This window comes from Lactuca virosa, chromosome 9 (genome assembly GCF_052849685.1).
Source record: "Lactuca virosa cultivar CGN04683 chromosome 9, Lactuca_virosa_CGN04683_v6, whole genome shotgun sequence".
NCBI lineage: Eukaryota > Viridiplantae > Streptophyta > Magnoliopsida > Asterales > Asteraceae > Lactuca > Lactuca virosa.
In genome coordinates, this window is record NC_136434.1 from 138,360,161 (window position 1) to 138,376,344 (window position 16,184).

General features: G+C 32.0%; 2 protein-coding genes and 1 non-coding gene across 3 annotated transcripts; all 3 read left to right on the forward strand.

Moving 5' to 3' along the window:
- Positions 1-6,711: 6,711 nt before the first annotated feature.
- Positions 6,712-11,244, forward strand: LOC145137907 (sulfate transporter 4.1, chloroplastic-like). The gene is made up of 16 exons (XM_079072048.1): positions 6,712-7,124; positions 7,696-7,744; positions 7,852-8,050; positions 8,141-8,375; positions 8,462-8,569; positions 8,731-8,838; positions 8,920-8,985; positions 9,081-9,141; positions 9,273-9,400; positions 9,492-9,533; positions 9,645-9,761; positions 9,850-9,901; positions 10,013-10,151; positions 10,249-10,337; positions 10,418-10,494; positions 10,639-11,244. Exons 1-16 carry the CDS (start codon positions 6,792-6,794, stop codon positions 10,960-10,962), a joined length of 2,127 nt encoding a protein of 708 aa, XP_078928174.1. The 5' UTR covers positions 6,712-6,791; the 3' UTR covers positions 10,963-11,244.
- A 649-nt stretch (positions 11,245-11,893) lies between these two features.
- LOC145141520 (U12 minor spliceosomal RNA) lies at positions 11,894-12,055 on the forward strand. Its single transcript, XR_013722719.1, has one exon. It is a non-coding gene; the product is annotated as a U12 minor spliceosomal RNA (small nuclear RNA).
- A 2,184-nt stretch (positions 12,056-14,239) lies between these two features.
- LOC145138108 (uncharacterized) lies at positions 14,240-15,894 on the forward strand. The gene is made up of 3 exons (XM_079072253.1): positions 14,240-14,601; positions 14,715-14,820; positions 15,414-15,894. Exons 1-3 carry the CDS (start codon positions 14,569-14,571, stop codon positions 15,581-15,583), a joined length of 309 nt encoding a protein of 102 aa, XP_078928379.1. The 5' UTR covers positions 14,240-14,568; the 3' UTR covers positions 15,584-15,894.
- The last annotated feature ends 290 nt before the right edge of the window (positions 15,895-16,184 follow it).

The window sequence follows — 16,184 nt, forward strand, 5'->3', positions numbered from 1 at the left end:
TAAAAAGTTACAAATACATTGCTATTATAACTATAAACGAATGGTGTATTATTTTATTACATAATCAATTTTTAATTCTATTTAAAATTAACACTCGTGGGTTCCACGGGTTTTAACCTAGTATATATATATATATATATATATATATATATATATATATATATATATATATATATATATATAACTTCATGTTCAAGCATTATAATATTATATTATATTATCATTTAGTTATTAAAAATAAAATAACTATATTAATTATTTTAAAGTTTATAAAAGTTAAGGATATATTCTAGATGTTATAATTATAAACCATTATTCTGGATCTCGACCCATCTAATTTATTTAATTGTTTGTAAAATTCTATAAATTAGTTAACCATATGTTTATTTATGTTTTCTTCGACATATTATGATGGACAACCTTTCAACCAAGGACCCAAGTACTAAGTTGTAAATTAGTTTACATGCACTGCTGATTTAACGTTGAAAATTTAAGAAAAAACATATGATTGCAGTAAGGGGAAGGTACTACATGTTTAACTTAATTACTAATTATTTCTCATCAATTATGGATAGGGTTGTAAACAGGTCGGAGATAGGGACGGATCCCCATCTCCAGCAGGTGCGGGGAATCGAATCTCATCCCTATCCATCCCCGATCGTATATGATGTATTGTCAAAATACAAAACATTACATTTTTATAACAATAAATCACAAATAAAATAGAAATAGTAATTTGTTCGATAATGCAAGTATAGTATTGATCGAAATGAGAAAAGAAAAACAAGAATATGATTAGTTTGCATATAGTTTAATAATAATAATAATAAAAAGAACATACTAACTTAAATCGCTTAAGTAATAACTAATAACTAAACAAAAAAACAAGTATACAACTAAGGTTTAATAAAAAAACGAGAATAATAAACAATTAATATCTTAATTACATCGTTTAATATAAAAAAAACTAAAAAAATAAGAATATAATTAGTTTTCATAGAAGTTCCTCCTTCCGAGAATATAACTAATTCCAATCATTAAGTTTGTAAAAGTTGTTCGACGTTAGTTAGTTGGTGTACTGGGATTAAGGGATTAATAGACTAGGTGAAGATTAAGTGATGACCATAAATTGCTAATTCGTTAAATTTTAATAAACTAAATATGACACATTTCATAACAAAATTTGTAAATAACGTTAATATCATAAAAAAATAGGTTATTATGATTAATACAACAATAATCATTTCTAATATAGTTTATATTGAGATAAAACTTCTTCATAATGTTAAAATTTCATTATTTGCTACTGCTTCACTCATTCTGTAGCCAGGGATTAATTGTTAGACGCCTTCTAGTCTGTCAGGTAACGTCTAGGGATTAATCAGGACCTAATCGAGATTTTTACAACACTACTAATCAGTCAATGTCAAGCTATTTGGTGTTAGGGGACGGCAAACAGAAAAGAATTTAAACACATTAAAATAATTGTTAAATGTTTTGCAAAAAAGGAAAAAAAAAGAGTTCCGATAATTACATAAAGAGATAACGTAGTGCATGCTATAGGAAGGAATGGCGGAACATGAACATGACACTAGCTAAATTTATCACAAATTTTAATTGCTAGATGGTAATTTATTATATTGGAATTTTGTTGAAACTCTAATACTTGACTTAGGTGTACAATATGTAATGCTTAGTCGACAAGCGAAATAAAACATGGATTTGGATTTGGGTATACGATACCTGGACCCAACCCCTACCTGTTTTTTAGCCATACAGGGATTTCCCAAGCCCATACTCGAGACTCGGTTTCAAGGGGAATACCTAGTCCTGATAAGGGCGAGTTATTAGTTTTTTGCAACGGGTCATACCAAATTATCATGCCTAATTATGGCCTAAACTGTTGGTCATCAAGTAATTAAGATAGAATGTGTCCTGATAAACAGTGTTTGAGAAAATGAAAATAAACTTAGGAAATGGAAGGAAAAAATAAAGTAGAAAAAAATCATAAAAGTTGGGACTTAGTGGGAAAACCTTCATTTTCATGATTTTCTCTATCAAATTGATCTCTTTTTACATAATTAAGTAAAAAAATGCCCATATATAGTTGATCATGTCCCAATTAATTATCGGAGTCCATGCGATTTGGCCAAAATTTGAATTCCATTTCCACAATTAATTGCAAAAGAGTATGAAATTGAATTCCATTGAAATTCACAAATTCCTTTCAGGGTAGATTTCAAGATTCCAATCTAAAACCCATGGAATTCAATTCCAAACATCTTATTCTTGTTATGTTCAAAAATGGAAATTTAAGTATATGGAATTTATCTTTTCTTTTCTTAAAAGATTAAAGAAAGTGTTTGAAAGTGTGGTAACAAAAAGCACCCAACTTTGGGTTTACTTTTAAATTCATCAAAAGAGTTGGGATGTGGTATATCTTGACTTTGTGGCGTTTATCAAAGAATTTGAAGATACATGAATTGTTAGTCGAGGTTGCAACTCTTCATTCATTTCATTGATCCTTAAAATTTGTGATCCACAGTCTATCAAATATTACATGCCTATTAGCTTAATCAATTGCATTTACAAGGTGTTGGCAAAACTTTTGCAAATAGGTTGAAGAAAGTAATAGGTCTGGTGATAAGCAACGAGTAGTGGACAAATGTTGAAGGAAGATGTATTCTAGATGTACCTTTGATAATTAATGAGATATGTACATGGGGCGAAAAAATCAAAGAAAAAGGTCATGTTATTTAAAGTTGATTTCGAAAAAGCCTTCGATTCACTAAACTAGAATTTTATAGTTTCGATGATGGCACAAATGGGGTTTGGAAATAATTGGTGAGCTTGGATCATGGGTGTTGGGTTTTGATACGAAATATAAGTTTGTTTTCACAAAAACCGGCAACGGAAGACTTTAAAAATAACAAGTTTATTTTTAGTTCGTAACAAAACCAAACCATCATGGATCCATTTATAGATGTTAGAATGAAATAAAAACAACCATAGGATGTTTTAGAGATAACTTTTGAAGCCTTTGAACCCACTTGGTTTTGGGGTGTTGATGAAGATGTAAAGATCAAAGAACATGATCTTCTCTACAAGTATCCACCATCAAGATTAAGGCACTTGGAATGCTAGTTCCTTCTTGTATAAAGTACTTCTTAAGCCTTTAAGTGCTTAACTTAAATAAGCACTAAAGGAGAAGCTCTTTGAACCACCAAAGACTTGAATGATCTTCAAAAGAAAAACAAGAGAAGTAGCTCCATGCTACTTACGGTTTTGGTGAGAAGAAAGGAAGAAGAAGAGAGTGTTTCACACACCAAAAACAAGCTCCATGTACTCTCTTATATAGTTCATGAAAAGAAAAAGCAACCCCATTAATTAATAAAAAGTAATCACCTTACTTTAGAGGCATGGGAGACAAAAGGAAGAAAGGTTGACAAGCAACCTCCCATGCCTTTATGATTTTCGGCCATGGGTCTTGGAAGAGACAAAAATTGTCTCCAAATTTATTAACCATGGTAGAGTAAGTCTTTAACTTAATCATGGTTAACCAAAGTGTCCAAAACTTTGTACATGACTTATTAAATCATATCATATGATATAATAACTAGTAATACTCTCTTATAATTATTATTTTCACAAAACAATAATTATTCCCTAGTTAAAATACAAGAATTGATATTATTTATTAATAATCATATTAATAATAAATATATAAAATGTGACAACTTGATAAATGTGTGACCCTATATGATCATATATTCAGTGACAGAGCTTCAATCTTTCATTTGGAGGGGGGGGGGGGGCGAAAATATAATTTGTATAAAAATTGGTGAACAAGGGGGCCATAGTCAAAATTTTATATTTTTGGGCCTAATATGTATAAAACTAAAATATAGGGACTATTTTTGCCAAAAAAATAGGGGGGGTCTAGGGCATAGCCCCCTAGCCCCATATAAGATCCGCTCCTGCATATATTATTAGCAATATCACTCAATAATGATTCTTGGGCATATAGATTCAACAATCTCCTACTTGCACAAAATTCATTATAGACTGACACAGACAGTAGCTGACGTCTAGCAACAGACTACTGCCCCTAACAACATATGAAGGGTGCCATCTCATCAACAACCAATTCCAAGAGCTATAAGCTACAATTGTTACTAAAGGTGTGATATCAATAATTCTGTTGTCTCATACATCATGTCAAACATGAGATATGAATTGCCATCAATCTCATTTATTGTTCAACTTTAAGTAAGGCCTTAGATGTCTAGCTCTCAACGAATAAGAGGGACAAATCCCATCTCGACTACATACGCCCATCAATGTAGTTCATGTCATACCCAACGATGGCCCATATGACTGTCCTTTTATGGAACATCGTTAAACCATGTCAAAGCACAACAATTCCTACACTTCAAGTCCCGAATATGTATCTCAGGTCTAAGAATACAAAGATACAACCTTGATCAAAACATCACTCTTGACTACGATCTATAAAGTGGTTTTGATGCGGGTCAAGTCCAATACTTATTCTCTTAATCAAGTACCTATGAAGTTGGTAGCAGCTCCTGCTATTCTCATCCCTATGAGAATCCACCAATCCACTCATATTAGTCTTACCTCATAGATGCTCCCACAACTATGAACAACTATGGACATTTAGAATAACCTATTTATTCAGGGATTTAAACATGCTAATATAGAACACAACAATTATTCAATGAAAGACTCATATCAATATATCAATTCATTACAATATATGTTGTCTTTATTGTTCCAATATCCAAATACTAAATTTCAATCAATACATCTACTTATATCGACAAGGTCCTATAGCACCAACTTGACTTTCATGCTTTAGTTAATGATGAAGCTTTGTCAAACTTGATTTGTGTAAACTTTGCGAATACAATCATTTTCAATTTTATATATAACTCATATATAAAGAAAAACTATTGAGAACGAATTAGATGCTTGAATATGAATTAGATACCAATACTTGCGTAATAAGATTACTCATAGTCATAATGAACTATACATTAAGCATCTTTGTACGTGGTTCTCCAAACCACGAGGTACTCTAACTCTGATGCGTATCTGTAATTAAAATCTACATGGAACCACTATCCATGTAACTATCTCTTCATTCATAATGAGGACACGCCCGATTGTGATTGAGAGTCATCTCAATTTATTTGAAAATTTAGCACATGTGTAACAACTTTAAATATAACTTTCTTTCAAATACTTTGTAGACTAGGAATATTTCTCTAGTTCTCGCAAGTACTTTAGAATATTTCTATAAGTCAGACAATGACTTGTTCTCGGATTATACTGGTATCTAAGCGAACGATTAATGCCATTTCACTAATATAAAATCAATTTCTTATAAAAATTATTCGAGCATGTAACAAATGCTTCGATCATAGGACACAACTGTCATGATTATAAGTTTATAACACTTACATTACTAGTAAAATAAATATCATAGATATAGTCAACTCGATAACCCATCAAATATTTCTTTTCTAAATCCACATAACGTGTATGTTGTATATTGATTTTGTTATATCATTTAAAATTTAAAGATATTTAAAAAACAAATAAGCATTATAATAACATGTATAAACCTACTAATATCATTGTTTTTTTCCCCCAAAAATAAATAGAGTATTGTTTATTTTTTCATAAATTATTTTGAATTCAAGAAAAATAGAGGTTAGATACTATTGGATAGAATGAACTTGGTGCACAATAAAGTCTTGGTACACCTTTAGATCTTGGCACGACATTCATGTCCAGCCGACACGTTTTCTATATTTTTTGTAATTATGGTATCTAACCTTTAATTAAGAACACGCTTGTCACGTATATTTAAATCAGATTGACCTTTTGTTATTGAAGAATTATATGATCCGAAATAAATATCCAATAATCAATAATATCCAACGACATTGAACTTATTACTTTTCATTAACCTATATGTAAAAGATATTAGTAAATCATAACAATGCATTCTTATTTACACGTGTATTATAGTATTTTTTTGTTTTTTTTTTATTAAAACATTGTAGTATTATACTTTTATTTTGTACAAGGAGACTATGGTTTTTATATATGTGAAAATTGTTTTTATTTGTAAACATTAGTATAACTTGTTGAGTTATATAAGACGGAAGATTGTAATACAAATAAATGAACACATAATTTTAATACAAACAAATCAATTAAAATATTACTTTTTAAATTTAAAACATAGTTTAACGTGTCTCATTTAAATTATAGAAATAAGTATATTGTTATAAATCAATACAATAGTATTAAATAAAAGTTCATAAAAGCTTGTTCCATATGTATAAATTTGACTGGATCTTGACATACTATTTTTTTCTTCGTTTGACATTAAGCAAATAATATATTAAAATCGTTTTCTAAATAAATTGTACCTCTCAGTTTGTTTTTAATTATTTTATCTTTTAAAATGCAAAGATATATTAAATTGTGCAACAACTTAATAAGTAAAAGTAAAATAATTAAAAATTGAACTTTAGTTTACTAATATTAGTAAATAATCTATTTTACTTTTACTAAAACAATTTCAAATTAATCGTATGATTAGTTGGACCTACAAATCGTTGACGTAACGAACTTTATAAGCTAAAATCGACTTAAAATGGTAAAATTTTCGTGGTAATCGGCGGCTAGCGGAGGCGCCACCCATCTTAAAAAGCGGAGCCACCACTCTCATAATAATACGTGTAATTTGGGTGCGCATGGAGATAACATACGCATCCTCCAGTCTTTCTGACATCGTCGGATCGGCCTCGTCCATGGCCAGGACTGCGACTCCGACTCCGGCACCGCCTCGTCCTGTTAAAGTCATACCATTCCAGCACCCATACGCCGCCGGGGATACAACGCCTACGTCGTCGTCTTCGACGACACCGCTTTCGAGATGGAGAACGAAAGTGAAGCGGATGAAGACTGTTGATTGGATTGATTTCTTCCTCCCTTGCTCCAGGTGGATTCGTACTTACAATTGGCGTGAGTATCTCCAGCCTGACGTTATCGCCGGTGTCACCGTCGGTGTCATGCTTGTTCCTCAGGTACCAATGGAATTGAAGTTACTTACGTACAAAACTGAAACTGATAGATTGATTTTTTTCCCTTCTTCTTCCAGTTGCTGATTTCTGTTCTCGTGTTTGATGATAGTATCGTGTTTGACTAGAAAACTTGAATTGGCATTTTGTTTATATTTGATTGTGATGCATTTGTTGGTTGTTGTTTGGCCGAATAGTATCCAATGACGAATTTCTTACTTCAATCTCATGAAAATTAAATAATCACGTTAGATTTCACATCTACTCCTATGAACAAATATGCTTAGTTTAAGCAATTCATTCATCTCAACAATCAAATTACATCTCTCATTAACCTATGCACGAAATCTGTCACATTCAGATATACTACATTTCGAATTTAGACTTTAGGGTTTATCAATGTTGGTCTATTGACTCTATTCATCTCTTCTAGTGGATAGATTACGAGCTTTGTTTCAATTGTATAAGGTAGATGCCAATTCAAAACAATTAAATACATATGTGATGTCTGTATTCTTTAAGCAACAGCTGAATCCTACACTTATTTCTGAATTTCTGTTTATTTTGCACTTTGCAGTCTATGTCATATGCAAAGCTAGCTGGACTTGAACCAATATATGGACTTTGTAAGTTCAACATCTAATCCTTACATTATAACTGATCTTTTCCCCTCATTTATCATCATGTTATAGCTTCATAACCTTATCCTTCAAATCTTCAATCTTCATTTCAGATACTGGATTTGTTCCTGTATTTGTGTATGCCATATTTGGATCATCTCGCCAGCTTGCTGTTGGTCCAGTAGCATTGGTTTCTCTACTGGTCTCTAATGTCTTAAGCACTTTTGATTCATCTCCTGAATTATATACAGAACTTGCAATAATGTTATCACTCATGGTTGGGATTCTAGAATGCACAATGGGGCTCTTGAGGTATACTTATGTTCTTTACATCAACTCTTTTAGTTTTAATATCAATCTTGAATCTTGAACACTTTTTTCTACTTTCTTTAATCATTATAGGCTTGGATGGCTCATCCGCTTCATCAGTCATGCTGTAATATCCGGATTTACAACTGCTTCAGCTTTTGTTATTGGTTTATCACAAGCAAAATATTTCCTAGGGTATGATGTGTCAAGAAGTAGCCAAATAATTCCAGTGGTCAAGAGTATAATAGAAGGAGCAGATAACTTCTCATGGCCTCCTTTTATCATGGGGTCTTCTATTCTAGCAATTCTTTTGATCATGAAGCATTTGGTACACATTTTCTTCCTTTTAACTTACTTTCATTCCATTTTTTTATATGAATCTTTTAATTATAATATATGGTTTTTAAAATTAAGGGGAAAACAAGGAAGAATTTGCGGTTTCTGAGAGCGGGTGGGCCCCTCACTGCTGTTGTTCTGGGTACAGCCTTTGTGAAAATATTTCATCCCTCTTCCATTTCTTTGGTGAGAATAATGAGAGAAGCTCTTTCTCAAGTGTTCTGGAATTGAGCTTCTGAAACAAATCAATGATAATTTTCATATATTTGTTTCTTAACTTCTTATTATGATTATACCTCAAAAATTTTATACATTACCACATGATTTTTAATAAAAAAATATTTCAGGTGGGAGATATACCTCAAGGCCTTCCACCATTTTCTCCCCCTAAAGAGTTTAGTCATTTCAAGTCCTTAATCCCAACTGCTATTCTCATTACTGGTGTGGCTATACTGGTAACATTATATTTCTCTAAAATTATATATTATTATTATTATTAACTGTTTTTTTTTAATGATTAGATGTCTTAAATATAGGAATCTGTGGGGATTGCTAAAGCTCTAGCAGCAAAGAATGGATATGAACTTGACTCCAATCAAGAGGTGTGTTTCATAGATGAAAAAATATAATTCATCGTTATATTATTATAGTTTATTAATTATAGATAAAGTATAAACATTATATTTTTTTAAAACAGTTATTTGGGCTTGGTGTGGCCAATATTTGTGGGTCCTTTTTCTCAGCATACCCATCAACAGGTGAGATTATCACATAAATTACCTTGTATAATGTATACTCAACTATTTCATTTTACACTTTATAAGTTTTTATTGTTTGATATATATTTTTTTAAAAGAAACAATTTTCTCCTACTGAATATGTTGTATAGGTTCCTTCTCAAGGTCAGCAGTCAACCATGAAAGTGGAGCAAAAACTGGTTTATCAGGAATCATCATGGGCTGTATCATGTTAGGTGCCCTGTTATTCTTGACACCAGTATTTGAATATATACCTGAGGTATGCTTTCACATTGGTTTTATCTTTTAATATATGTCACATGAATTGTGAAATAATTTTAATTTAATGCTTCTTTTGTTCACTTTTGTAGTGTGCTCTTGCTGCTATTGTAGTATCTGCTGTAATTGGACTGGTCAGTTTATATTTTCTACCCTATTATTATAATCCTATTCCTCTATAACTTTAACAGCTATTGAGAATAATTTATTTAAATCCTAATACTTGATTGTTGTTTTTGTTAAAGGTGGATTATGAGGAAGCTATATTTTTATGGAAAGTAGATAAAAAAGATTTTTTTCTTTGGGTAGTTACTAGTACAACAACATTGTTCCTTGGGATTGAAATTGGTGTCCTTGTTGGGGTAAGCATATTAAATTTTATAAAATATTACTACTGTGATATACATATATATACTTTTTGATGTTTTTAATGTTGTGCAAAAAACATAGGTTGGTTTTTCTCTTGCTTTTGTGATCCAAGAATCTGCAAATCCACATATTGGTAAGCTTGATATATTTTACAGGCTGTTATATCTTATATGTTATTTAATTATTTTTGCTTTTCTAATTTTGATAATAATAATAATAAAAAAAATAAATTTTATGATTGCAGCTGTTTTAGGGCGACTTCCTGGGACAACTGTGTATAGGAACATTCAACAATATCCAGAAGCATATACATATAATGGGATTGTAATTGTTCGAATTGATGCACCTATATATTTTGCAAATACAAGCTACATAAAAGACAGGTGAAAATTAAAATTAATAATTTAATATTAATATCAATATCGCCTTAGAAAAAAACTTAAAACAGATTGTGTTAAATATTTTATCATATAATTTCAGGCTCCGAGAGTATGAACTTGAGGTCGATCAATCTTGTAAACGTGGGCCCGAAGTTGAAAGAATATATTTTGTAATACTGGAAATGGCACGTAAGTATAATAATACATATATTAAAAAAAACATATATTAACATTTCACAAAGTATTCATAATTTCATGTCTATTTTCAGCTGTTACTTATGTGGATTCAAGTGCAGTTCAAGCACTAAAAGAGTTGTATCAGGAATACAATTCAAGAGATATTCAGGTAAACAAGTATATATATATATATATATATATATATATATATATATATATATATATATATATATATATATATATATTTTTCATTTATATTATGAGAATTAATTTTTTTGGGTGTAAATGTAATTTTTGTGATTTGATGATGCAGATAGCTATTGCAAACCCAAACAAAGAAGTACTTTTAACACTATCGAAATCGGGATTGATAGAGCAAATAGGTAAAGAATGGTGTTTTGTGAGAGTGCATGATGCTGTTCAAGTTTGCCTCCAACATGTCCCGAATTCAAACAATGCACCACCTAAAATACCCGAATTATCCCCCGAAAAACGTTCAAGGTTTTTAGAAAGATTAAGCGAAAAAAGAAAGGAAGATTTGTCAACATCTGAAATGGAATCGGGTGAAAAAGATATCATAATATCTAATGATCCCGACCCTCAATTGGAACCACTCTTATCAAGAAAATCTCACTGATTATATAATATTTTTGCATATACATATACATGTCTGTATATCTATATCTAAGATCATATCATTCTTACTATTTTTTTGTATTGAAGTCGAACCATATTCTTTTGAGCCAAACGATTCTTTCTAGGGTTGTTTATGTAAGTTTTTGTGTTGTGTGTGCTTTGTTGTTTTTCCAGTCCAACATTTTGGTGTATATTTGCAATTTGTTCTTGTAATGAAACAATAATTTTGATGAAATCACATTCATGAAAGTCTAGATATGACTGATAGTGATTTTTTTTACAATGTTGATTGTTTAAGGTTCTAGATGGGTACATGTAAAAGTTGTTGTTGAAGGAATTCTAGATAAGAAATGAAATTTTGTAACAATGTTGATTGCTTAGTCTTTTGTCTTGTATGAAAAATCTAAAATACAGTAAACACATCTATTCTTTAACATGTTAATTTCATTTTTGGCTTCTAGTATGTATGCATATGAATACACATCTCACAAATTTCCTTTACTACTTATAGTTTGCATGATTCTATCTTATATACTACCATCAACACAAGAAAAAACTACGGTTTTTAATGAAATTGAATCTAACCCATGACCCTAAGTCAAAATCTCAACAGTTTGTTAGAGAAGTGGTTAGATAACATCTCAAAACGGGTCATGTCAGACTCAATGGACACATCAAATTTCTTTTGTCTATTGTTTTAATTACAAAAAGATTAAAAGAATCACATTAAACGGAAACCATATTATTAAAATAATAAGAAGGACATATGATTATATTAAATAAAAAGGGGTTAGAACTAGAAGGGTGTAAAAGTAAAATGTTGGTCGTTTTTTTGATTTGTTATATTTGTGGAGATCCCACATCGGTTGGATAGGTGAAAAGTAATAGAGCGTAGAGGATATAAATAAGGGGCATAGGTGTAGCGTTAAAAGTTGCCTTAAACTAATGAGTAAGGAAAACAAAGCGAGCGGTGAGAGCCGATCGCCGCGCCACTCATAACCAATGAGCGCATGAATTTATGGAGGGGTTATAGGCTGGCCTTGCGTTGACGCTGCTTACTTTGCAGAACTCGCTTGAGCGGGCCTCCCGAACCCACCCCCAATTTTTTAGTCTAAATTTTTCGTTATAAATTCACCGATTCTAAAATCTTTAAAAATCACGATATATTTATCTTTCGTATGTCGGAAATTACTACTCCAATTGGACCTTGTAACAAATTGGTAGGTTTTAGTTTCTGGAAAGATTCATGAGGTAGAAGATCAATTGCTGATTGACAAGTAGGTTTTCGGTCACCTTAATACCCAATTTGTATCTATTTTTGGAGTTCCCGTGGTATCAAGCAAGAATGAATATTATCATATGTTTAGTCTTTTTCTCAATTAAGACATGGTTTAAGTAAGCCTATGATGTTTATTGTCTAGCAAACAAACCTCATTGGAATTTGCGATGTCCAGTCTTTCTCCATCGTTTTCCTTTCCAATTGCATGCTTGTCTGAGATTTCATTAAAGATTTTTCAAATTTTGTCTTATTCTTTGTTTTATGATGTTCATTACTTTACATCATGATAAAACCCTTTGAATGTTTCAATGTATTGTCCTATTCTTTGTAGTTATTTCAAAGGTTACATTCGTGGGTCTTTTGTATATTCTTGTGGGGATTATCACTAGAATTCACATCACATATATAGTAACAAAATCACCTAAGTCTGATGTTGAATGATAGCCAGATCGAAATCGTCAAATACATGAAATAAGGGTTGTTAGATAAGGTTTTTAACCAATAAGCAACAGTGTCGAACCAAATTGTGGTATGTATGAGGATTTTTGTGGTTGTAGGTTCTAGGTCGGTAGCTTTTTAAGATAAGGTCATTATCCTAGATCGATCCCCAATTATCTAAGGGCCTTTTCACCTCTCATTTGATGACTGTATGTATAATGGTAACTAGTCTGTAGTCATCATTATACTATATTACTAATGGTCCCAAAAACTGTGCATCTTTCTGTTTGGTATCTATGTGATGTCTTAGATACATTGTTTTGTAGTTTGTAGTTTGTCAGTTTCTGTAGATGGGCCCCAACAACAACTCTTGTATTAGAAATCTGTGTAATTTTGAAATTTATGCATATTTCACTTGGTCTAGGATATATATTGGACATGTGTTCCACCTGTGCTTATGTTGTCATTAGAATTTTATTTTAAAAAAATGGTAAACAACTGTCAACCTGTCTCAGGGTTCACATGGGAAGTCAATCATTGAATACTAACAATATTTTGTGTGTGTCAGGGTTAGAACCCTGGACTTCTTGTGTGGAATTCCACTCAACCACTACACTCCCATCGTAAGGACTTGTAAAATTTATTTAAAGAGTAGCAAGTTAAAGAAATAGCATTAGGGTATTTTTGTCTTTTAACAAATAATTAAATTCCTTTCCATTTCTTGAATGATTCCTACGTGATTTAAGTCCTATTTGAATCTTGAATTCCAAAGACCGACATAAAATGAAATCTTCAAGGGTTAGAGTGTGGGTCTGATTTACATCTCAAATGATGTTTTCACACAGGGTATTGTGGACAACTTAAAGGTTGCTGGAAGAATAATTTTTTAAAGAAAGATTTCAAACTATTGGTGACACTGTTTTTGTCATACAAGATATATTCCACTATTTGATCCACTATTTGATTAGATATTTGCTTTATATATACTCAAACCCTCCCATCAAGAGTTCTTTCTTTTTAGTGGGGGCTGATCAAGTTGGTGTTCTATAAAGTGTTGAATAAGAAGATATGTTTGCAAATATTCATCCTTCTTGGACAGTTTGTGCTACTTGTAAGTTGTAATAAGACAAACCAACCACTTGACTGGAGTCCACAAAGAAAAACAGAAACTTCAAGAAACACCAGATCTGTACAAATGATGTTCGATACCATAATATCTATGTAAAATTAATATAAAAAAATGTAAGGCTAGCTAGATAAAAATGAACCAGTGAAGTTATGATCTTAAAGAACCGAAAGAAGTCCAGATCATGAATGTCTTTTACTTGTCTTGTTTCCATCAACCAATCATGAAGCACCAAATCACCACATGGACAAATGGACGATCCTGTATGTCACCACATCAGCAGTAAGCTTGGTGCAGGATCCCTATGTATATTCACTAGAATCTGTGATCATGAATTGCCATATGTCACATTCTGATTTGCTAAAAGGCTTTGAGGACGATAATTTCATTGTCTTTTTATGGTAATGATGCTTTCTTCCAAGTAGCATTGGTGAATAGTCTTAAAACTTTAGAGAATGTCTAGGGTAGGTGGGACCCACTGGTCACGTGAAGGGGGGCTGCCACATTGGATTCCTACAAGACAGAAATGTTGAACTCCAAATCTCCTCTAAACTCTTCTCCACCAGTTATCATCTATCTCCCACATGGACTCCATGGCCCACCCCACCATCTCCTTCACCATTTTCATCTCTATATAACTTTCAAACGCATTTTCCTTGCTTCATGATCGCTAGCTCTCATCACTCTCTATACAACTCAAATCCTTCACGTATATACATGTCCATATTTGTATCACAAAATCAGTGAGAGTGATATAAATTAAGATGGATGACTCTTCAGCTTCATACATACACATGGTAACAACAACAATAACAACAAAAACATATGGTTCACAATTCATATCGAAAGCTTTATAGATGATCATAGTTAAAAGTTTAACTATATATATGCATGGTGTGATTTGTTTTAGGTGCAACATCTGATAGAAAAGTGTTTGATCTTCCGCATGAGCAAAGAAGAGTGCATGGAAGCCCTATATAAACATGCAAACATCAAGCCGGTCATCACCTCAACCGGTTAGTTTCCTTTCCTTTCTCCTACCTCAAACTATATATACAGATCATTCATATATGACCATGCATGCATGGCCATACACACATGATCAGCTAGAGCTAGACACGGTCCCAATATATGTTCGAGTCTCCATTCTCTTCTTCAGAGCTATCTTTCAAAGAAAATCAAGAAATCTATATATCCAACATGGTATCAAAGTGAGCATCTAGCACACACATGTCATCATCTAATCAAAACCTACAGTCCCACTTCGGTTAGACACAATCCATTCCTGCTGCTTGTATATATGTTGGTGTCTCCCCTCTCTTCCTTAAGGGCTCTTTTGGAAAGAAAATCAACAATTTAACATATCTAACATGGTATCAAAGCCATCATTATTGAGCCTCCATGATGTTTAAGTCCCACATCAACTAGCTAGACATAGTCCAATAGTCTCACCTATTTGTTAAAGGACTCTTTTGGAAAGAAAATGAAGGACATGATCCACATATATATCTAATAATTCACATAACCATGATCCATGATCCATGATCCGAAATTGTTAAATATGATCACATTATTAAAAGTGAAACAAAACCCTACACATAACATGCAGTGTGGAAGGAGTTAGAGAAAGAGAACAAGGAGTTCTTTGAGTCGTACTCGCAGTCTCAGTCATCAACAGGAGCAAGTCGACAGATGTCAGAATCAGAGACGAGCGAGTTGATTCAAAAAATGATATCTGATAACAAATCAAACAACTCAGACAAGGATGATGACGAGTAATTGAAATATGGCATAACATGGTGACTCATTAACGTCTACTTTTTCATACCCCCCCTAATCTATGCATGTATGTATGTATGTATTATTATTGATCTTACCATCCTGAACAAAAGGGAAATGAACAGATTGCCCGAGATGTCATAAGGGTATTTCAGTAAATTCAGGTGGGGTTGGGTGGGGATATTGAATCTTAGTGGGAAGAAGTCACTTTATATGTGATGTCATGTGAGGATTGTCCTTATTGTGCTAGCTCTCCTGTTTATAATAATAAATGAAGCTGAATATGCTTGAATATGTTGGTCCATTTCATATTCTTATTCTCGTTTTTAATTGAAAGTTGTTACTTGTACTCGAAATCAAGATTTATGGTTGGAACAAGAATCGTATTTGGACCATGCCAGACTAAATGAGTGATTGGGGGGTTCAAGAATAGATGTAAATAACATCTCAAATGGAAGTAATCATTTTAATATATTGGCCAAACTAGATGTCTCACCCATGTATTACATGAGTTTATTTGAAAGAAAAATAAAAAATGAAATTCTAAACATTTCAAAAAGTTTGAATTTATAAGAAAAGTGAAAAAAGATTGAATTATTAA

Excerpts from the sequence above, each read along its gene's own strand:
- LOC145137907 (XM_079072048.1), top strand. The coding sequence starts at position 6,792 with ATGGAGATAACATACGCATCCTCCAGTCTTTCTGACATCGTCGGATCG. Across the intron at positions 8,051-8,140 it reads TGCACAATGGGGCTCTTGAG|GCTTGGATGGCTCATCCGCT; the intron begins GTATACTTATGT and ends TAATCATTATAG. Across the intron at positions 9,534-9,644 it reads TATCTGCTGTAATTGGACTG|GTGGATTATGAGGAAGCTAT; the intron begins GTCAGTTTATAT and ends TTTTTGTTAAAG.
- LOC145138108 (XM_079072253.1), top strand. The coding sequence starts at position 14,569 with ATGGATGACTCTTCAGCTTCATACATACACATG. Across the intron at positions 14,602-14,714 it reads CAGCTTCATACATACACATG|GTGCAACATCTGATAGAAAA; the intron begins GTAACAACAACA and ends GATTTGTTTTAG. Across the intron at positions 14,821-15,413 it reads GCCGGTCATCACCTCAACCG|TGTGGAAGGAGTTAGAGAAA; the intron begins GTTAGTTTCCTT and ends CATAACATGCAG.